This window comes from Mobula birostris, chromosome 25 (assembly GCF_030028105.1).
Source record: "Mobula birostris isolate sMobBir1 chromosome 25, sMobBir1.hap1, whole genome shotgun sequence".
Classification (NCBI taxonomy): domain Eukaryota; kingdom Metazoa; phylum Chordata; class Chondrichthyes; order Myliobatiformes; family Myliobatidae; genus Mobula; species Mobula birostris.
In genome coordinates this window covers 57,998,264-58,022,551 of record NC_092394.1, presented here as the reverse complement: position 1 = coordinate 58,022,551, position 24,288 = coordinate 57,998,264, and the positions used below count along the sequence as shown (strand labels likewise).

At 53.2% G+C, this 24,288-nt stretch overlaps 1 protein-coding gene across 2 annotated transcripts in view; it reads left to right on the top strand.

Moving 5' to 3' along the window:
• The window catches only part of LOC140187493 (uncharacterized), a 52,466-nt gene extending 32,493 nt beyond the window's left edge, over positions 1 to 19,973 (top strand). Inside the window, exons 2-4 of one of the 2 annotated variants that reach the window (XM_072242833.1) lie at positions 2,112 to 2,228; positions 7,017 to 7,126; positions 17,891 to 19,973. In XM_072242833.1, the coding sequence (XP_072098934.1) occupies positions 2,112 to 2,228; positions 7,017 to 7,126; positions 17,891 to 19,199 (1,536 nt within the window). In that variant the 3' untranslated portion in view covers positions 19,200 to 19,973. The remainder of the gene's footprint in view (positions 1 to 2,111; positions 2,229 to 7,016; positions 7,127 to 17,890) is intronic. The other variant, XM_072242835.1, reaches the window with a different exon arrangement.
• Positions 19,974 to 24,288: the final 4,315 nt, after the last annotated feature.

The window sequence follows — 24,288 nt, the reverse complement described above, 5'->3', positions numbered from 1 at the left end:
TTCCGCGCTGTAATTGTTATATGATTATGTTTGCTTTTGCCTCTGCATCACTTTTTTGCTGTAGTTTTGGTTTTGTGTGTCTGTGTGTGTGCGTGTTTGCATTCCATGGGGTATGTGCATATTTATGTTACTCTGTATGTTTGTGTGCTTGTACCCATGTGGGTGTGGGTAGACAGTGAAATGTCCCAGGCTGTAAGTGACTATAAGGCGCAATTTGTGAGGGAAAATTGGGCTCTTCCTGTGCTGTAGTATTCGATAATTCTGTGTCATTTTTGTACAATGATTACCTTAGAGCACCAGCTTGGATCTGCAGGAAATCGCGGGCCAAGTTAGTTGCATTAGTGCCACAGTGAGCTGTGACATGAAGCCTTCACATGGAAAATCTGGGCAAGTGTCTCGCGGTTCAGCTGGTGTCTGAAGGCCTCAGCTGGTGTCTGAGGGCCTCAGCTGATCATTGGTGCTACAGGCTGCCAGAATAGCTGGGTCAGAAACTCAGTTCAGGAGGAGGTTTCTGACTACCGGCGTGGGCTCGGACACTGTGTGGACGAGTGACCCTGAGCCTGACCACACAGCAGGGGAAGCACCCGGCAGCTGCTGCTCGCAGGGACGCAGCTCGCTCATGCTTCAGGAGATGTTTTCAAGCCGACAGCAATGACACTGCTGCCAGAGGGTTATCAGTGGATTAGAAGAAGCCAACAGTTGGCGTCTTCCTGGCCGTTCTGCCAACTTGTGACATGAGCAGACTGTTGGTCCCATTCGTGGGAGCAGGAGACACACCAGGTTCACTGAGACTTCTCCAAGCTGTTCTGCCTCTGCCGCCAAGCCTACTGCATCCCTTGTAGCCCAGTCCTTGTCCAGTCAGGCACTTTGACACACCCTGCTCATGCTGACCATGAAGTACCATCTACCAGCACATCCTCTAACCCTCCATGCCCACCATAAAGTACCATCTATCAGCACGTCCTCTAACCTTCCATGCCCACCATAAAGTACCATCTACCAGCACGTCCTGTAACCCTCCATGCCCACCGTAAAGTACCATCTACCAGTCCGTCCTCTAACCTTCCATGCCCACCATAAAGTACCATCTACCAGCACGTCCTCTAACCTTCCATGCCCACCATAAAGTACCATCTACCAGCACATCCTCTAACCCTCCATGCCCACCATAAAGTACCATCTACCAGTCCATCCTCTAACCTTCCATGCTGACCATAAAGTACCATCTACCTGCACGTCCTCCAACCTTCCATGTCCACCATAAAGTACCATCTACCAGCACATCCTCTAACCTTCCATGCCCACCATAAAGTACCATCTACCAGCACGTCCTGTAACCCTCCATGCCCACACAGATACCTCTTACATGTTGTGGGAGTCTCTGCCTCCACCAACCCCTCAGGCAGTGAGTTGCGATCTCCAATCACCAATCAACTTCAGGCAGGATCAAATTCTCCCCAAAACCCCTGGAGAGAGGAGAATGTAAAAGAAAGGAACAGGAGTAGGCATGATTCGGTAAAATCATGGGCTCAGTTCTACCTACCTACCTTTCCCCAAACTCTTAATTCAAAAATCTATATGGCTATGAATTAAAAATCATTTCATGAGGTAGCCTCCTCTGTTTCCCTGGGCAGAGAATTGCACAGGTTCACTCCTCTCTGCTCATCACTCTGCTGATCTATGGCTTCCCAAGACGATATCCCCTAGTTCTAGTCTCACTAGTGGAAACAACTTTCCTGCCTCTATCTCACTTAAACCTTTCATGATTTTATATGTTTCCATAAGATCAGCAAATAACCTGTAACACCAGGGGTCCCAACACAATAGACCACTAGTGTTCCATGCATTTGGGAAATCAGATCACTCGGCTATCCTTCTCCCACCTGCATAAGGGTCAGAGGCTAAAGGCAAGGTTTCAGAGTTAGGACAACAAAGAGGTGGTCAGGGAGGCAGGGGACAGACTACGGGACTGCTTTGAGTTGGGGGACTGGGATATATTCAAGGACTCATCAGAGGTTCTGAATGAATGCACCATGTTTGTCAAAGACTTTATAAGAACAGTTGTAGACGATTGTGTCCCCAGAAAATCATTCAGTGCTTTCTCCAACCAGAAGCCATGGATGAACTATGCTCCACAACCTACTGAGGCCAAATCAGAGGCACGCAGGTCTGACAACCAAGAAAGTTGCAAAAGATCCAGGTACCATTTCCAGAAAGGCATCTCACAGGTGAAGTGGCAATTCTGGACTAAACTTGTATCAATGAAGGGGGTCAACATTTGTGGCAGGGCTTGAATACTATCACCTCTAATAAAGTAAGATCAAACAACATAGGTGACAACAGGGCTTCAATCCAGGCGTGCTCAATGCCTTCTATGCTCACTTTGACCATCAAAAATGGAGGAACCATCACAACCTCCCACAGCCCTCTGACCCTGTGATCTCAGTCTCTGAGGCTGATGTGCAAGCATCCTTCCGGAGGGTGAACCCAGGGAAAGCATCCGGCCAGACGGGCTACCTGCCGAGTTCCAGAGACCTGTGCCGATCAACCGGCCGGAGTGTTCACTGAGACCTTCACCAGTCTGAGGTAGCCACCTGCTCCAAGCAGGCTTCACCTCTCCTGCTGGCTGAGAAGAACGTGGGAACCTGCCTCAACGGGCTCGTTCATAGACCGACGTCCACAGTGATGAAGTGTTTTAAAAGGTTCAAAGATTCAAAGTAAATTTATTACCAATTGTGACGAGAATACACATAGATTAAGATGTAGCTGTCCTGGGCTGGCACCAGTGGGATCAGCAGTTGGTCTGCCACCTATCTTCAGGAGAGAGAGAGATAAGGAAAACAATGGAGCAGCATTTGGAGATGTGTAATGAGGGGGAAGGAGAGCTGTCAAGATCAGCTCCCCCTTTGAACCCCGAACTGTTTGAAGTGATGGACAGGCGATACCCCAGCAGGGGGATAAAAAGGGACAGGTTCGCTAAGGCAACACACACACGACACCCGAGGTAACGAGACCCTGGAAGCGGTGCGCCTCTCACAAGTCGGTGGGAAGTACCGGGCCATAAACGCACAGGGTGGAAAGGCACGATCGGCGGGAGCCTGGTGTGTGTCCACCCTTGCCTGGGTGCCAGGTTCACTGCAGGGAAACGATCGTATCTGGAAATGGAGGGGTCACGGTCGGTGACCTCAGATGACATCACAAAGGACTCGCCCGAAAGCTGACTGCGAAGGTCTGTGTGGAAGCCTTGAATATTCATTCATTTTGCTCTCTCTCTCTCCTCCCCCCCACTGTCCATCGCCATGGCAACGATTACTGTGAACTGAACTAAATTGAACTGAACTTTGCGTCACTTTGAAACTGGTCATTTACCCCTAGACAACGATAGAGCTTGATTGATCCTGTTATCTTAATTCTGTGCACATGTGTATTTATCATTGCTGAACTGTTGCATTTATTATCCTTTTGATTAGAGTACTGTGTTGCTCGTTTCTTTAATAAAACTTTCTTAGTTCTAGTAATCCAGACTCCAACTGAGTGATCCATTTCTGCTGGTTTGGCAACCCAGTTACGGAATACAACTCTGAGATTCGTCCTCGAAATTCAGCCACAAAACAAAGAAACATCAAACAGATCAACTGCTGCCTGAGAAGCACTTGGATCCACTCCAATTTGCCTCCTGGTGCAACAGGTCCTCAGCAGATGCCATCTCATTGCCTCTTCACTCAACCTTGGAACAACTGGACAGCAAAGATGCTGACATCAGGATGCTCTTTATCGACTACAGCTCAGCATTCAATATCATCATCCCCCTCAAAACTAATCAATAAGCTTCAAGACATTGGCCTCAGTATGTCCTTGTGCAACTGGATCCTCGATTTCCTCACTTGCAGTCAGTTTGAACTGATAACAACATCTCCTGCATGATGTCCATCAGCACAGCTGCTGTGTGCTGACTCCTGCCCTACTCGCTGTCTTTATACTTACGACTGTGTGGCTAAGCATGGCTCCATATTCACGTTTGGTGATGACACCGCTATCATAGGCCAAATCAAAAGTTTTGTTGAATCAGCATTTGGGGGGTGGGGGGTTGAAAATCTGGCTGAGTGGTGCCACCTGTTCCTCAATTTTAGCAAAACCGATTATTGACTTCAGGAGGAAGAAACAAGAGGTGCGTGAGCAATGTTCCCCTGAGGTGTGTGCACACACATCTTTTGCTACTAGTGCACGAAAAATTTAAACTGCACACGGAAGGTTGTCACCCTCTACCTCATTGGCGTGTTAAATATATTTCACGATCATACACAATCACATTTCCTTTTCTGGTTTCTGATGCGGACGGTGTTGACAACGTGGAGTTTACGAAGATTTGTCTGCAGATTTTAGAACTGGCTCATTAATACTGTTTTTATTGAAGAAATTATTGATTCACAATGTCAAACTCCAAAGAAGCTAAGTGCGTGAAGTGCAAAAGAACTGCTGGTTTATTTAAAGTAGAGTGCTTTATTATCTCTAGAATAGCTTCAGGTTTACTTCCACTTAAAAATTCAATGCACACATGTTGTTATCACTGGGCACAAGATTTTTGAGCACACTGGTCACTACAAATTAGAGGGAGCATTATCCATGAGCCAGTCCTCATCAGAGGATCAGAGGTGGAAAGTGTCAGCGACTCTAAATTTAGATTATGAGAACACTCCGTCCTCTTTTATTGTCATTTAGAAATGTATACATGCATTAAGAAATTATACAATGTTTCTCTGGAGTGTTATCACAGAAAACAGGACAGACCTAAGACTAACACTGACAAAACCACAGAATTATAACATATAGTTACAGCAGTGCAAAGCAATACCATAATTTGATAAAGAACAGACCATAGGCATGGTAAAAAAAAGTTCTTAAAGTCCCGAATCGATCGACTCCCGAGTCCCCGATAGCAGGCAGCAAAAGGGAGAAACTCCCTGCCATAAACCTCCAGGCACCATCGACTTGCCGATACCTTGGAAGCAGCCGACCACAGCCGACAATGAGTCCATCCGTCCGAAAACTCCAAGCTTCCAACCAGCCTCTCCGATACAACCTCCCGAGCGCCATCCTCTGCCGAGCGCCTTCGACCTCTCCCCGGCCGCTGAATCACACAAAGCCAAGGATTTCGGGGCCTACAACTCCGGAGATTCCAGTTACTACACAGTAGCAGCGGCAGCAAAGCGGGCATTTCAGAAGTTTTTCAGATGTTCCGCTGTGCTCTCATGTCTGTATCAGAATTGTACATGGTCCTCTACTTGGTAGATTACAGATATTCATCACCGGAGAGGCCGCGCGCGCTGCCCTCACGCCGCCATCTTCTCCCATCTTCTCCAAATTCCTCAGTGTTATAATTTCTGAGGACCTGTCCTGGGCCCAGCACATAAGAACAATTATGACGAAAACATGGCAGCACCTCTACTTCCTGAAGAGTTTGCGAAGATTCAGCACGGCATCTAAAACTTTGTCAAACTTCTACAGATGTGTGGTAGAGAGTATATTGACTGGCTGCATCACAATCTACTATAGAAATACCAATGCCCTTGAGTGGAAAATCCCACAAAAAGCTGTGGATATGGTCCAGTCCATCACAGATAAAACCCTCCCATCCCTTTGAGCACATCGACATGAAATGCTGTCGCAGGGAAGCAGCATCCGTCGTTGGGGACCCCCACCACCCAGGCCATGCTCTCTTCTCACTGCTGCCATCAGGAAGAAGAAACAGGAGCCTCAGGACTCACCCCACCAGGTTCAGAGATAGTTACTACCCCTCAACCATCAGGCTCTTGAACTGAAGTGGGTAACTGAACTCAGCTTCACTCACCCATCACTGAAATGTTCCCACAACCTATGGACTCACTTTCAAGGACTCTTCATCTGAAGTTGATGATATTTATTTCTTATTTATTATTATTATTATTTCTTTTTGTATTTGTACAGTTTGATGTCTTTTGCACTCTGGTGTGGACTTTTTTGGATTCTGTTATGGTTATGATTCTAATATGGATTTATTGAGTGTGCCTGCAGGAAAATAAATCTCAGGGTTGTATATGGTGACACATATGTACTTTGATAATGAATTTACTTTGAACTTTGAAACACCGTCCCATTCTTCTGAATTCCAGCAAGTATACTCTGAGGTGATTCAATCTCTCTTCATAAACTAACCCCCTCAACTTCAGCACCAACCCAGTGAATCTCCTCTGCACCGCCTGCAAAGCCAGTATCTGCTTTCTCACATAGGGAGAGCAGAGCTGCACACAGCTCTTCAGGTGTGGCCTCACCGATACCCTGTACAGTTGCAGAATAACCTCCCTGCCCTTAAATTCAGTCCCTCTTCCTCACTTTAGATTATATACCCTCTAATTTGAGACATCTCTGACCTGAGGTACAGTTTCTCACAGTGCACCTCACCTGTGCCCCTCACAGTTCCTCAGACCTGAGGTACAGTTTCCCACAATGCTCCTCACCTGTGCCCCTCACAGCTCCTCAGGCCTGAGGTACAGTTTCCCACAATGCTGCTCACCTGTGCCCCTCACAGCTCCTCAGGCCTGAGCTACAGTTTCCCACAATGCTCCTCACCTGTGCCCCTCACAACTCCTCAGGCCTGAGGTACAGTTTCCCACAATGCACCTCACCTGTGCCCCTCACAGCTCCTCAGTATTCTCCCCTCACCAGAAGTCTCCTCCGTTCCGAGGAACATTAAGCCAGCCTCCTCCACCCGGACCGGAGACAGGTCTACTTGAGCACCGGATCAGCTTGCAGCTGGGTCTTGGCCGGGCCGGGGGGCTGAGGGAGTAAGCAGCCCTGGACCACCACGTCCCCTTCTGCTGAGGGACAGGGCTCAGTCACGTCCTCGGGCGCAGTGGGAGTGCAGTGAGCTGCAGGTAACCACACGTGGAATAGGCGCGATTGTATGTGCAATACTCTCGAACTGCACACAAGTCTGCACGTGGGGTGAGTGAAACTTTCTTTGCTGTTGGGTGTTTCAGGAGCTGGAGTCCTTGAAGTCCGCGGAGAAACTGTGCCGACAGCTCATCTACCACCTAACACCCCACGCCAAGTGGCAGCGACAGGCGGTGACCCAGCACGCACAGCCCTGGTGAGTAGCCAGTCAGACACAGCACCCTCCGCCCGGGCACTGCCAGACCCGGGGTCACCCAGTGAGACACAGCACCCTCCACCCGGGCACTGCCAGACCCGGGGTCACCCAGTCGGACACAGCACCCTCCACCCGGGCACTGCCAGACCCAGGGTCACCCAGTGAGACACAGCATCCTCCGCCCGGGCACTGCCAGACCCGGGGTCACCCAGTGAGACACAGCACCCTCCGCCCGGGCACTGCCAGACCCGGGGTCACCCAGTCGGACACAGCACCCTCCGCCCGGGCACTGCCAGACCCAGGGTCACCCAATCAGACACAGCACCCCCCGCCCGGGCACTGCCAGACCCAGGGTCACCCAGTCAGACACAGCACCCTCCACCCGGGCACAGCCAGACCCAGGGTCACCCAGTCAGACACAGCACCCTCCGCCCGGGCACTGCCAGACCCGGGGTCACCCAGTCGGACACAGCACCCTCCGCCCGGGCACTGCCAGACCCAGGGTCACCCAGTCAGACACAGCACCCTCCGCCCGGGCACTGCCAGACCCGGGGTCACCCAGTCAGACACAGCACCCTCCGCCCGGGCACAGCCAGACCCGGGGTCACCCAGTCGGACACAGCACCCTCCGCCCGGGCACTGCCAGACCCAGGGTCACCCAATCAGACACAGCACCCCCCGCCCGGGCACTGCCAGACCCAGGGTCACCCAGTCAGACACAGCACCCTCTGCCCGGGCACTGCCAGACCCAGGGTCACCCAGTGAGACACAGCACCCTCCACCCGGGCACAGCCAGACCCAGGGTCACCCAGTCAGACACAGCACCCTCCGCCCGGGCACTGCCAGACCCGGGGTCACCCAGTCAGACACAGCACCCTCCGCCCGGGCACAGCCAGACCCGGGGTCACCCAGTCAGACACAGCACCCTCCACCCGGGCACTGCCAGACCCAGGGTCACCCAGTCAGACACAGCACCCTCCACCCGGGCACTGCCAGACCCGGGGTCACCCAGTGAGACACAGCACCCTCCACCCAGGCACTGCCAGACCCGGGGTCACCCAGTCAGACACAGCACCCTCCACCCGGGCACTGCCAGACCCGGGGTCACCCAGTCAGACACAGCACCCTCCACCCGGGCACAGCCAGACCCGGGGTCACCCAGTCAGACACAGCACCCCCCGCCCGGGCACTGCCAGACCCGGGGTCACCCAGTGAGACACAGCACCCCCCGCCCGGCCACTGCCAGACCCGGGGTCACCCAGTCAGACACAGCACCCCCCGCCCGGCCACTGCCAGACCCGGGGTCACCCAGTCAGACACAGCACCCTCCACCCGGGCACAGCCAGACCCGGGGTCACCCAGTCAGACACAGCACCCCCCACCCGGGCACTGCCAGACCCGGGGTCACCCAGTCAGACACAGCACCCCCCGCCCGGCCACTGCCAGACCCGGGGTCACCCAGTCAGACACAGCACCCTCCACCCGGGCACTGCCAGACCCGGGGTCACCCAGTCAGACACAGCACCCTCCACCCGGGGTCACCCAGTGAGACACAGCACCCTCCACCCGGGCACTGCCAGACCCGGGGTCACCCAGTGAGACACAGCACCCTCCACAAGGGCACTGCCAGACCCAGGGTCACCCAGTCGGACACAGCACCCTCCGCCTGGGCACTGCCAGACCCGGGGTCACCCAGTCGGACACAGCACCCTCCACCCGGGCACTGCCAGACCTACTGTCACCCAGTCAGACACAGCACCCTCCACCCGGGCACTGCCAGACCCGGGGTCACCCAGTGAGACACAGCACCCCCCACCCGGGCACTGCCAGACCCGGGGTCATCCAGTCAGACACAGCACCCTCCACCCGGGGTCACCCAGTGAGACACAGCACCCTCCACCCGGGCACTGCCAGACCCGGGGTCACCCAGTGAGACACAGCACCCTCCACAAGGGCACTGCCAGACCCAGGGTCACCCAGTCGGACACAGCACCCTCCGCCCGGGCACTGCCAGACCCGGGGTCACCCAGTCGGACACAGCACCCTCCACCCGGGCACTGCCAGACCCGGGGTCACCCAGTCAGACACAGCACCTCCCGCCCGGGCACTGCCAGACCCGGGGTCACCCAGTCAGACACAGCACCCTCCACCCGGGCACTGCCAGACCCGGGGTCACCCAGTGAGACACATCACCCTCCACCCGGGCACTGCCAGACCCGGGGTCACCCAGTGAGACACAGCACCCTCCACCCGGGCACTGCCAGACCCGGGGTCACCCAGTGAGACACAGCACCCTCCGCCCGGGCACTGCCAGACCCGGGGTCACCCAGTCGGACACAGCACCCTCCGCCCGGGCACTGCCAGACCCGGGGTCACCCAGTGAGTCACAGCACCCTCCGCCCGGGCACTGCCAGTCCCGGGGTCACCCAGTCAGACACAGCACCCTCCGCCCGGGCGCTGCCAGACCCGGGGTCACCCAGTCAGACACAGCACCCTCCGCCCGGGCACTGCCAGACCTGGGGTCACCCAGTGAGACACAGCACCCTCCGCCCGGGCACTGCCAGACCTAGTGTCACCCAGTCAGACACAGTACCCTCCACCCGGGCACTGCCAGACCCGGGGTCACCCAGTGAGACACAGCACCCTCCACCCAGGCACTGCCAGACCCGGGGTCACCCAGTCAGACACAGCACCCTCCACCCGGGCACTGCCAGAACCGGGGTCACCCAGTCAGACACAGCACCCCCCACCCGGGCACTGCCAGACTCGGGGTCACCCAGTCAGACACAGCACCCTCCACCCGGGCACAGCCAGACCCAGGGTCACCCAGTCAGACACAGCACCCCCCACCCGGGCACTGCCAGACCCGGGGTCACCCAGTCAGACACAGCACCCCCCGCCCGGCCACTGCCAGACCCGGGGTCACCCAGTCAGACACAGCACCCTCCACCCGGGCACTGCCAGACCCGGGGTCACCCAGTGAGACACAGCACCCTCCACAAGGGCACTGCCAGACCCAGGGTCACCCAGTCGGACACAGCATCCTCCGCCCGGGCACTGCCAGACCCGGGGTCACCCAGTCGGACACAGCACCCTCCACCCGGGCACTGCCAGACCTAGTGTCACCCAGTCAGACACAGCACCCTCCACCCGGGCACTGCCAGACCCGGGGTCACCCAGTGAGACACAGCACCCCCCACCCGGGCACTGCCAGACCCGGGGTCACCCAGTCAGACACAGCACCCCCCGCCCGGGCACTGCCAGACCCGGGGTCACCCAGTCAGACACAGCACCCTCCACCCGGGCACTGCCAGACCCGGGGTCACCCAGTCAGACACAGCACCCTCCACCCAGGCACTGCCAGACCCAGGGTCACCCAGTGAGACACAGCACCCTCCACCCGGGCACTGCCAGACCCGAGGTCACCCAGTGAGACACAGCACCCTCCGCCCGGGCACTGCCAGACCCGGGGTCACCCAGTCGGACACAGCACCCTCCGCCCGGGCACTGCCAGACCCGGGGTCACCCAGTGAGTCACAGCACCCTCCGCCCGGGCACTGCCAGTCCCGGGGTCACCCAGTCAGACACAGCACCCTCCGCCCGGGCACTGCCAGACCCGGGGTCACCCAGTCAGACACAGCACCCTCCGCCCGGGCACTGCCAGACCCGGGGTCACCCAGTGAGACACAGCACCCTCCGCCCGGGCACTGCCAGACCTAGTGTCACCCAGTCAGACACAGCACCCTCCACCCGGGCACTGCCAGACCCGGGGTCACCCAGTGAGACACAGCACCCCCCACCCAGGCACTGCCAGACCCAGGGTCACCCAGTCAGACACAGCACCCCCCGCCCGGGCACTGCCAGACCCGGGGTCACCCAGTCAGACACAGCACCCTCCACCCGGGCACTGCCAGACCCGGGGTCACCCAGTCAGACACAGCACCCTCCACCCAGGCACTGCCAGACCCGGGGTCACCCAGTGAGACACAGCACCCTCCGCCCGGGCACTGCCAGACCCGGGGTCACCCAGTGAGACACAGCACCCTCCGCCCGGGCACTGCCAGACCCGGGGTCACCCAGTGAGTCACAGCACCCTCCGCCCGGGCACTGCCAGACCCGGGGTCACCCAGTCAGACACAGCACCCTCCGCCCGGGCACTGCCAGTCCCGGGGTCACCCAGTCAGACACAGCACCCTCCGCCCGGGCACTGCCAGACCCGGGGTCACCCAGTGAGACACAGCACCCTCCGCCCGGGCACTGCCAGACCCAGTGTCACCCAGTGAGACACAGCACCCTCCGCCCGGGCACTGCCAGACCCAGTGTCACCCAGTGAGACACAGCACCCTCCGCCCGGGCACTGCCAGACCCAGTGTCACCCAGTGAGTCACAGCACCCTCCGCCCGGGCACTGCCAGACCCAGTGTCACCCAGTCAGACACAGCACCCTCCACACGGGCACTGCCAGACCCAGTGTCACCCAGTCAGACACAGCACTCTCCGCCCGGGCACTGCCAGACCCGGGGTCACCCAGTCAGACACAGCACCCTCCGCCCGGGCACTGCCAGACCCGGGGTCACCCAGTCAGACACAGCACCCTCCGCCCGGGCACTGCCAGACCCGGGGTCACCCAGTCAGACACAGCACCCTCCACCCGGGCACTGCCAGACCCGGGGTCACCCAGTCAGACACAGCACCCTCCGCCCGGGCACTGCCAGACCCGGGGTCACCCAGTGAGACACAGCACCCTCCGCCCGGGCACTGCCAGACCCGGGGTCACCCAGTGAGACACAGCACCCTCCGCCCGGGCACTGCCAGACCCGGGATCACCCAGTCAGACACAGCACCCTCCGCCCGGGCACTGCCAGACCCGGGGTCACCCAGTCAGACACAGCACCCTCCGCCCGGGCACTGCCAGACCCGGGGTCACCCAGTCAGACACAGCACCCTCCACCCGGGCACTGCCAGACCCAGGGTCACCCAGAGAGACACAGCTAGTCCTGCAGCAAGGCACACACTCTCCTCCCCACAGTCATTATCACACAAGGCCTGTGATGCTCAGAAACTGGCAGCAGATTTTCATCACTGCCGGGAGATTAGTCTCTCTGGGCATTCAGAGATCAACATAATCCTAAAGAAGAAGGATTAAGGAGGCTTAAATGCTGGAGTGAAATCCGGTTGACAGACAAAATATGGCACGGGGAAAGGAGACGGCTGGTGAGGGAAATGGAATGGGGCTGGTAGACAGGCTCACTAGGAGTGGTAGTGATTTTCACAAGTGAGGGAGTAGTAGTGATTATCGCCAGTGAGGGAGCAGTAATGATTGTCACAAGTCAGGAACTGGTAGTGATTATCACTAGTGAGGGATTGGTAGTGATTATCACTAAGAGGGAGTGTTAGTGATTATCACTAGTGAATAGTTGGTAGTGATTATCACTAGTGACTGAGTGGTAGTGATTATCACTAGTTTGGAACTGGTAATGATTTTCACAAGTGAGGGAGTAGTAATGGTTATCACTCGTGAGGGAGTGGTAGTGATTATCACTAGTGAGTGAGGGGTAGTGATTATCACCAGTGAGGGAGTTAGTTATCATCACTTGAGCGAGTAGTAGTGGTTATCACAAGTGAGTGCGTGGTAGTGATTGTCACTAGTTTGGAATTGGTTGTGATTTTCACCAGTGATGGAGTGGTAGTGATTATCACTAGTGATGGTGACTCCTGTGCCCCAGATACATAAGACGTACACCCATGGGTGGGTTCTGGGCACTAGATTACCAATGTATACACCCTTGTGAGGTATCCAAAGCACCAGATATGCACACGTACACCCATGGGTGGGTTCTGGGCACCTAGTACCCAACACATACACATATGAGTCAGTTCTGAGCATCAGATATGCACCACGTACACCCATGGGTGTTCTTGGGCATAATTTACCCAACACGTGCACCCATGAGTGGGTTTTTGGGTGCAAGATACCCAACACGTACACCTGTGAGTGGGTTCCTGGGCACAACATAGCCACCACATACACCCATGGGGGGTTTCTGGGCATGAGATATGCACCACGTACACCCAAGGGTGGGTTCTGGGCACCATATTTTCCTGTACTTACCATTACCATGCGATGGAAACCCTTCAGGTGTACCACTCCAGCAGCTCCCGATTTAACCCGAGCCTGACACCGGACAGTTCAATCCGAGCGGACAGTTTAACCCGAGCCTGACACCGGACAGTTTAACCCGAGACTGACACCGGACAGTTTAACCCGAGTCTGACACCGGACAGTTTAACCCGGGCCTGACACCGGACAGTTCAACCCGAGCGGACAGTTTAACCCGACCGGACAGTTTAACCCGAGCCTGACACCGGACAGTTTAACCCGGGCCTGACACCGGACAGTTTAACCCGAGCCTGACACCGGACAGTTTAACCCGACCGGACAGTTTAACCCGTGCCTGACACCGGACAGTTCAACCCGAGTGGACAGTTTAACCCGAGCCTGACACCGGACAGTTTAACCCGACCGGACAGTTTAACCGGAGCCTGACACCGGACAGTTTAACCCGAGCCTGACACCGGACAGTTTAACCCGGGCCTGACACCGGGCAGTTCAACCCGAGCCTGACGACTGGACAGTTTAACCCGAGCCTGACGACTGGACAGTTTAACCTGAGCCTGACGACTGGACGGTTTACTATAACCTGTCCAGTATGTCTCTGGACTGGTGGGATTTGGTGCACCCAGGGAAAACCCACATGTTCCACCGGGAAGGTGAACATCAAACATTGGAATGTCCCTGATCTGTAGTTGTGTCACACTAACCCCTCTGCTACTGGAGCCTGATACCTACACCTGCGGGTGGGATGAGAGAGCCAAATGTAAAATCGCTAAGTTTGCTGATGATGGAAAATAGTGCTGAGAATTGTGAGGAGGGCGACATGATGTTGGGTCAGTGGGCAGTGAAGGCCTTTCCCATTCATCGTGGGCAAAGTTTTCGGGCAGAGCATGGTATTACTGAATGATGCTAAGTTGGGAACAATTGGGGTGGAAAGGAGCTGGGGATGTGTGCACACCAGGCACAGACAGTGACGTGTAGATGCCCCCAGTGTGAAGACAAATGGTGCATAGACAGTGAACCCCCTGTGTACAGGTGTGTCCCAGTCAAAGTTCACTTTATTGTCACAGACACAAATCCATGTGTGCACAGGAGACATGAAGAACAGGTGTAACCTCACTCACTGGCCTTAGAGCCTGGAGCGGAGGCCTGGGATCTCTAACTCCCGTCCCTAAACTTAACCTGACCCCTAACTCCACCCTCTATCCCCATGATTTTACTGATTTCTTCATGACCTGTGTGTCCTCTGGACAAGTGAGATTGCCCTCCACTTTTTACTGTTACGGGGCTGCCTCTCGGACTGCTTGACAGGCTGATCCCCAAAGAGAAGGAGCCTGCGTCGCTGTCACGGGGAGTAGAGGGCCGGGAGAATCCCGTGTGAGTGTCCTGCGTCAGGGTGGTTTTGGGTTGAAGGGATAGTCTAATCAGAGACTACCTGATGAGAGGTTGTGTCAGTAATCAGACACAGAGCAATACAGCACAGATTGCTCAAAGGATTCAAGAAGGGAATTAGGAAAGCCAGAAAGGGCCATAGAAAATTCTTGGCAAGTCGGATTAAAGAGCACCTCAGGTGCTTCATACAGTACAGCAAATCCATACTGGGGCCTCTGCTGTTTGTGATATCTAACTGACTTGGATGAAAATGATGGGTGGGTTGGTAAGTTTTCAGACAATATGAAAAGGTCTCATCACAACTCCCTTCGGAATACCACTGGTCTCGGTCCCACGTTAGTGTAAGTCCCATCCTTCTACCTAAAATGGACTCCCTTCAGAATACCACTGGTCCCAGGCCACCTGTTGGTGTAAGTCCCATCCTTTTGCCTAAAATGGGCAAGTTGATTCTAAATCCAAGTGGCCAAGTGTCTGTGGGTCCAATGTATCTCAAACTTCGGAGTGAGCTGAAATGAAGGTCACCTCACTATAGGAAGGATGTGGAAGCATTGGAAAGGGTACAGAGGAGATTTACCAGGATGCTGCCTGGTTTAGAGAGTATGGATTATGATCAGAGATTAAGGGACTAGGTCTTTACTCTTTGGAGAGAAGGAGGATTCTTTGGAGAGAAGGAGGATGAGAGGAGACATGATAGAGGTGTACAAGATAATATGAGGAATAGATAGAGTGGATAGCCAGTGCCTCTTCCCCAGGGCACCACTGCTCAATACAAGAGGACGTGGCTTTAAGGTAAGGGGTGGGAAGTTCAAGGGGGATATTAGAGGAAGGTTTTTTACTCAGAGAGTGGTTGGTGCGTGGAATGCACTGCCTGAGTCAGTGGTGGAGGCAGATACACTAGTGAAGTTTAAGAGACTACTAGACAGGTATATGGAGGAACTTAAGGTGCGGGGTTATATGGGAGGCAGGGTTTGAGGGTCGGCACAACATTGTGGGCCGAAGGGCCTGTACTGTGCTGACTTGTTCTATGTTCTATGTTCCTTGAGAAATACCTAACCCACACCCACATTCCTACCTTCATCACCTCCTTGAAAAGCTCAAGTTAGAAAGACATGACTTGTCCAGCACAAAGCTCTGCTGACTCTCCCTAATTGGGCCATGAGTTTCCAAAGCAACACACACAAAAAGCTGGAGGACCACTGGAGGTCAGGCAGCACCTATGGAAAAGAGTAAAGTGCAAATGCTTATAAACACTATCATTGAGAATTCTCGCTGGTAATTTCCCTACTGCTGATCTGAGGCTTGCTGGTCCAGACTTTCCAAGGTTGTCCCTATTTGCTTTATTGTACAATGGAATTGCATTAGCTATTCGCCAGTCAGCTGTGGCAAATCCCAGCTCTTTCAAATCAAGATAAGCTGCTCTCCCTGCCACGAGAGTTCTCTGGTTGAAGGTTCTCACCCTTTCTGATGATGGGTTCAGAGCACGAATGATTGTCAAAACAAAATTCAGAGGCTGGTGATGACCTGATAGAAGTTCATAAAATGTGAGCTGCCTTAATGACTATCGCCCGGTAGCACTCACATCGACAGTGATGAAATGCTTTGAGAGGTTAGTCATGACTAGACTGAACTCCAGCCTCAGCAAGGACCTGGACCCATTGTAATTTGCCTATCACCACAATAAGTCAATGGCAGATGCAATCTCAAAGGGTCTTCACACGGCTTTAGACCACCTGGACAACACAAACACCTATGTCAGGATGCTGTTCATCGACTATAGCTCAACATTTAATACCATCATTCCCACAATCCTGATTGATAAGTTGCAGAACCTGGGCCTCTGCACCTCCCTCTGCAATTGGATCCTCAACTTCCTAACCGGAAGACCACAATCTGTGTGGATTGGTGATAATATATCCTCCTCACTGACGATCAACACTGGCGCACCTCGGGTGTGTGCTTAGCCCACTGCTCTACTCTCTATATACACATGACTGTGTGGCTAGGCATAGCTTAAATACCGTCTGTAAATTTGCTGACGATACAACCATTGTTGGTAAACTCTCAGGTGGTGACGAGAGGGCGTACAGGAGCGAGATATGCCAACTAGTGGAGTGGTGCCACAGCAACAACCTGGCACTCAACGTCAGTAAGATAAAAGAGCTGATTGTGGACTTCAGGAAGGATAAGATGAAGGAACACATACCAATCCTCATAGACGGATCGGAAGTGGAGAGAGTGAGCAGCTTCAAGTTCCTGGGTATCAAGATCTCTGAGGATCTAACCTGGTCCCAACATATCAATGTAGTCATTAACAAGGCAAGGCAGCAGCTATACTTCAATAGGAGTTTGAAAAGATTTGACATGTCAACAAATACACTCAAAAATTTCTATAGATGTACCGTGGAGAGCATTCTGACAGGCTGTATCACTGTCTGGTATGGAGGGGCTACTGCACAGGACCGGAAGAAGCTGCAGAAGGTTGTAAATCTAGTCAGCTCCATCTTGGGTACTAGCTACAAAGTGCCCAGGACATCTTTAGGCAGCGGTGTCTCAGAAAGGCAGCGTCCATTATTAAAGACCTCCAGCACCCAGGGCATGCCCTTTTCTCAATGTTACCATCAAGTAGAAGGTACAGAAGCCTGAAGGCACACACTCAGTGATTCAGGAACAGCTTCTTCCCCTCTGCCATCCAACTCCTAAATAGACATTGAATCTTTGGACACTACCTCACTTTTTTTAATGTACAGTATTTCTGTATTTTTGCACTTAAAAATCTATTCAATATACATATACTGTATTTGATTTACTTATATATTTATTATTATTATTTTATTTTTTTCTAGATTATGTATCGCATTGAACTGCTGCTGCTAAGTTAACAAATTTCCCATCACATGCCGGTGATAATAAACCTGATTCCGATTCTGATGACAGAATGAGACATGGATAGGGCAGGCAGAATCTTTTTTGCAAGATGAAAATATCAAATACCAAAAGTCATAGGTTTGAGGAGGGAGAGGGAAAGTTTAAAGGGCAGGATTATTTTACACATAGGTGTCTGGAGTGAGCTTGGGGTGACAGTGAAGGCAGCTTCAATAAGGTATTTTAGAGGTTGCTGTGGAAGTGGAGGGAGGGGTATGGATGGTGAACAGGCAGAGCAGATTTAGTTTAATTTGGCATCATGGACAGCACAGGCAGTCAGTTCCTTGGTTGGAGTGTTCTGTGTCGGTTTTGTAAATTGCCTGTCTTTCCCTCTAGTTTGAAAACAGCTTTGCAGAGGAGAATAGCGACTGACTCATTGGATCTTTCGGGAATGCCGCTGCCTTCCAGGGACATTCAGCGTGTGGCCTATCACTTACAGCTGAACCGCGACCACCTTGTCTCCATCGACCTCAGCTTCACAGAGCTGACAGACAATAGCCTGCAGTTCCTGCTGCCATTCCTGGCGGCCCTTCCAAAACTCACCAACCTGGCACTGAATGGAAACCGCCTGACCAAGTTGGTACTCAAGGATATGATGGAGATGATGAAGGAGCCCAATGTATTCCCAGCACTGTCCTGGATTGACCTGGGAAACAACACAGATATCTGCTCCATGCCCCAGCCTCTGCTGGTGGGCCTGCGACGGCGCTGTAGTCTGCAGGGAGCGCTGCCCACTATCCAGGAACATTCCGAGGGCCAGACCAGCGACCAGGAGACGGAGCAGGGTGAGGTCAGCCAATCCCAGGAGGAGGAGCAGGGTGAGGTCAGCCAATCCCAGGAGGAGGAGCAGGGTGAGGTCAGCCAATCCTGGGAGGAGAAGCAGGGTGAGGTCAGCCAATCACGAGAGCAGGAGCAGGGTGAGGTCAGCCAATCACAAAAGCAGGAGCAGGGTGAGGTCAGCCGATCCTGGGAGGAGGAGCAGGGTGAGGTCAACCAATCCTGGGAGGACCAGGGTGAGGTCAGCCAAACCCAAGAGGAGGAGCAAAGTGAAGTCAACCAATCCCAAGAGGAGGACCAGGGTGATGTCAGCCAATCCCGAGAGGAGGACCAGGGTGATGTCAGCCAATCCCAAGAGGAGGACCAGGGTGATGTCAGCCAATACCGAGAGGAGGACCAGGGTGATGTCAGCCAATCCCGAGAGGAGGACCAGAGTGATATCAGCCAATCCCGCGAGGAGGACCAGGGTGAGGTCAGCCAATTTCAAGAGGAGCAGCAAAGTGAAGTCAGCCAATCCCGAGAGGAGGAGCAAAGTGATGTCAGCCAATCCCGAGAGGAGGAGCAAAGTGAAGTCAGTCAATCCCGAGAGGAGGAGCAGGGTGAGGTCAGCCAATCCGAAGAGGAGCAGGGTGAGGTCAGCCAATCCCAAGAGGAGCAGGGGGAGATCAGCCAATCTGAAGAGGAGGAGTTGGCAGAGGTCACCCAGTCTCAGGAGGAGGGACAAATAATGACCCAATCCCACGAGGCGAATCAGGGGCTTATCTGCCAGGCAGAGCAGAGCAATGTTACCCGATCTCAGGGGGAGGAGGACAGCCCCTGGCAAGTGGTGCAGAGAGAAGCTGATGAGCAGCAATACTGCCAGAGGTGACTGAGTGCAGTTGTGCCAGGGAAAGGCCTGAGCTGAGAAGTTCCCTCAGCAAGAGGGAGACTGAAGCCCAGCGTCACCAGTGTACCAAGCTGCCATTGCCTGAAGCCCGTCAACCTCCCTGTTAGCCAGCACGCTGTCGGAGTGACAGTCCACGCCAGGATCGCTGGTTCCCACAGCAGGCCCGTTCATTAATACACTGCACCCTCCCCTACTGGCTGATCCTATCAGATCCTTTAAGGACAGGAATGTGGACTTTTGCCAAGATCAAAGATCAGCGAGGCCATGAGTTGGTTACAATCGCGGAATACGAGGAGGGGAAGAGGGGCTTTGGCAACTCCCAACCCAAGGAGGTGAAGCCACAACCCAGTGGGATGTGTTGTAGGCCTGCCACCCGGCTGCAAGGTCTCCCTGCACCACAGCTGCCAGTTCGGCAATCACTGGATGGGTGTCAAGGCCAGCCACCTGCCATCGTCTCCAACTGCGCGTGTATGTGTGTGTGTGCTTGGATCAACAGCTAGACTTGCTCAGAGGTGTTCGCTGTGCCTGTCTGAATTTCAGGATTGTGTAGCCATAGTCTGTGCCAGCTGAGGCAGGCAAAGGTCTGATGCCTTCCTCATTGACGCCTGCCTCTTTCCCACTAAGAGTTCCGGCAGGGGTTGGCTCCATCACTCACATCTGCGGTTCCAGCAGCCGAGTCTAGTCCCCAGCTGTGCTCTCCATGTGAAATTGTTGATGTTTATTTATTTTCGTGTTTATCTGGAATATTTGTGTGCAGCTCTCCTCATTAAAGTTTAGGTTTCAATGTTCACAGGCTTCCTTTCTGCTCTGAGCTCCCTGGTGCTGCAGCCAGGGGTTTGAGCCCTGCAGGCTGAGGAGATAATTCGTATCACTTTCTTGTACCAAGATAGAGGGAAAAGCTGGGTCTGCCTGCCCTGTGTCCCGAACCCTGCCCTGTGTCTTGAACCCTGCCCTGCGTCCTGAACCCTGCCCTGCGTCGTGAACCCCGCCCCGTCCTGAACCCTGCCCCCATCCTGAACCCTGCCCCCGTCTTGAACCCTGACCTGTGTCCTGAACCCTGTCCTGTGTCCTGAACCCCGCCCTACATCCTGAACCCTGCCCTGTGTCCTGAACCCTGCCCCCGTCCTGAACCCTGCCCCCGTCTTGAACCCTGACCTGTGTCCTGAACCCTGTACTGTGTCCTGAAACCTGACCTGCATCCTGAACCCTGCCCTGCGTCCTGAACCCTGAACCCTGAACCCTGCATCCTGAACTCTGACCTGCGTCCTGAACCCTGCCCTGCGTCCTGAACCCTGACCTGCATCCTGCACCGTGTGTCCTGAACCCTGACCTGCGTCCTGAACCCTGCCCTGCGTCCTGAACTCTGCCCCCGTCCTGAACCCTGCCCCCATCTTGAACCCTGACCTGCGTCCTGAACCCTGACCTGCATCCTGAACTGTGTATCCTGAACCCTGCCCTGCGTCCTGAACCCTGGCCTGCGTCCTGAACTCTGACCTGTGTCCTGAACCCTGAACCCTGCCCTGCGTCCTGAATCCTGACCTGCGTCCTGAAGCCTGACCTGCATCCTGAACCCTGACCTGCGTCCTGAACCCTGAACCCTGCGTCCTGAACTCTGACCTGCGTCCTGAAATCTGACCTGTGTCCTGAACCCTGACCTGCGTCCTGAACCCTGACCTGCATCCTGAACCCTGTGTCCTGAACCCTGCCCTGCGTCCTGAACCCTGACCTGCATCCTGAACCCTGCCCTGTGTCCTGAACCCTGCCCTGTGTCTGATCCCTGACCTACGTCCTGAACCTTGACCTGCGTCCTGAACTCTGACCTGTATCCTGAACCCTGAACCCTGCCCTGCGTCCTGAATTCTGCCCTCTGTCCTGAACCCTTCGTCCTGAACCCTGACCTGTGTACTGAACCCTGACCTGCATCCTGAACCCTGTGTCCTGAACCCTGACCTGCGTCCAGAACTCTGCCCTGTGTCCTGAACTCTGACCTGTGTCCTGAACCCTGAACCCTGCGTCCTGAACTCTGACCTGCGTCCTGAACCCTGCCCTGCGTCCTGAACCCTGCCCTGTGTCCTGAACCCTGACCTGTGTCCTGAACTCTGCCCTGTGTCCTGAACCCTGCCCTGCGTCATGAACTCTGACCTGTGTCCTGAAACCTGAACCCTGCCCTGTGTCCTGAACCCTGCCCTGTGTCCTGAACTCTGCCCTGTGTCCTGAACTCTGCCGTGTGCCTGAACCCTGAACCCTGCCCTGTGTCCTGAACCCTGCCCTGTGTCCTGAACCCTGAACCCTGCGTCCTGAACCTGAACCCTGCGTCCTGAACTCTGACCTGCGTCCTGAACCCTGCCCTGCATCCTGAACCCTGCCCTGCGTACTGAACCCTGCCCTGTGTCCTGAACTCTGCCCTGCGACCTGAACTCTGCCATGTGTCTTGAACCCTGACCTGCGTCCTGAACCCTGACCTGTGTCCTGAACCCTGCCCACTATCGTTGTCTAACCCAAGAGCAGCCGTGCAAGTGCAGACACAATTCCTTACCACGTCACTTGGGTTCATGTCTCGCTCTGGGACAGGCAACATTGCCTTTGTATTGCTGTGGTGGGTGAGTCTGGGCTTCATCCTCAGCTCTCCAGGTTAGGCTGGTGACTTGGGGACGTTATTAGCAATCAGCCCTGGGGAAAAAGCCTCTGACTATCCACACCATCAATGCCTCTCATCATCTTATACACCTCTATCAGGTCACCTCTCATCCTCCGTCACTCCAAGGAGAAAAGGCCAAGTTCACTCAACCTGTTCTCATAAGGCATGCTCCCCAATCCAGGAAACATCCTCGTAAATCTCCTTTGTATCCTTTTTATAGTTTCCACGTCCTTCCTGTAGTGTGGTGACCAGAACTTAGCACAGTACTCCAAGTGGGGTCTGACCAGGGTCCTCTATAGCTGCAACATTACCTCTCGGCTCTTAAACTCAATTCCACGATTGAGGAAGGCCAAAACTTAATTACTTAATTCTTAAGCTGCGCAGCTGCTTTGAGTATCCTATGGACTCCGACCCCAAGATCCCTCTGATCCTCCACACTTCCAAGAGTCTTACTATTAATGCTATGTTCTGCCATCATATTTGACCTACCAAAATGAACCAGCTCAAACTTATCTGGGTTGAACTGCACCTGCCACTTCTCAACCCAGTTTTGCATCCTATTGATGTCCTGCTGTAACCTTGACAGCCCTCCACACTATCCACAACACCCTCAAACATTGTGAAATCAGCAAATGTACTAACCCATCCCTCCACTTCCTCATCCAGGTCATTTATAAAAAACACGAAGAGTAGGGGTCCCAGAACAGATCCCTGAGGCACTCCACTGGTCGCTGACCTCCATGCAGAATATGACCCGTCTACAACCACTCTTTGCCTTCTGTGGGCAAGCCAGTTCTGGATCCACAAAGCAAGGTCCCCTTTGATCCCATGCCTCCTTACTTTCTCAATGAGCTTTGCATGGGGTACCTTATCAAGTGCCTTGCTGAAATCCATAGACACTACATCTACTGATCTACCTTCATCAATGTGTTCAGTCATATTCTCAAAAAATTTGATCAGGCTCGTAAGGCACAACCTGCCTTTGACAAAGCCATGCTAACTATTTCTAATCATATTATGCCTCTCCAAATGTTCATAAATCCTGCCTCTCAGGATCTTCTTGTCACGTGACCGGCAACAATGAATATAGAATTGAGTTAGGTTTGATAAAAACAAACAAACATTTATTAAACTCTGATCAACAACAGCAAAAAATATTCAAACAACTAATTTAACCGGAAGTTAACTGCGATACGGCAACTCTGGAACAGTTCTTAAAGGGTAAATGTGAACACAGTTCTTAGAATGGTAAATTCGAAATTCCTAGAGATTTATACAGTCAATTAGGACAGACTTTCCTGAAGTAAAGAATTCCTCAAAGACATCATGTTACTACTGATCCCAGCTGGAACCTGCCTTGTCTGCAGGATTCACGATGACGGAAATAAAACGGTTTAAAGGAACTGACCTTTTCCTCTGTAGAATAGACACTGCACAACCTTTTCTGCTTTAGCAGAGGTTATCTCATGCAGATCACTCTTTCTTGAACGAAGATTCAATAATGGTCGATCCTCTCCAATACCACCAAACGATATCAGCTTTACTCGACTCCTTCAGGTTCCGTACCTTAGTAATGCCTTCAATCTCCAACACTACTGAAAAGGTACACCAACAAAGCTGGCAGCTCTTGGTGAAACTGCCGGCCCAACACTTCTCTATCTTACAATAGATCACGTGACCTCACATCAGCGGGAAAATTACATCATGTGACCTCCGCAAGACCATTACATCATCCTCATAAGACAGTCATAAGATATGCATGAAATATGTAACACCTCCCTCCAAAAAAAATTGTTTTTAAGCACAAAATTTTAACAATTAACTATTTACAAAAAAAATACAAGTGTATAAAATTTACAACTTACGCAATATACACAGTATTATCATACAGCATTTTGCAAACTAACGTACAGTAGGAGTGTTACAAATGTTAAAATACCACTCCATAAAAAAATTTACATTGTACATTTAACATCTAGATAGACAATCAGTGATTACATTATCTTTACCTTTAATATGAGTTATCAAAATATTATACTCCTGTAACATCAAACTTTGTTGCTAAATTGGAGTTTGATTTATTTCCTTAATAATTTTCTTTAACCGAGCCCGGACCTACGACATAACCAAGGTAAGTCACAGTGGCATGACCAAATTCACTTATAGCTAAGTTAATAGTTAGCTTTTGAAAGTCTTTCAAGTAGTTTCTCCACCGCAGTAATATGTGCTTTCCAAGTATTATTTCCTGTCACTAAATCATCGATATAGGCATCTGTATCTTTTAACCCATGAATCACACTATTAATCATCCACTGGAAAGTACCTGGTGCATTCTGTATCCCAAAGGGAAGAACATTATATTCATGTAACCCAGATGGGGTTACAAATGCAGATATCTCTCTACCTCTATCCGTCAATGGAACACACCAATAA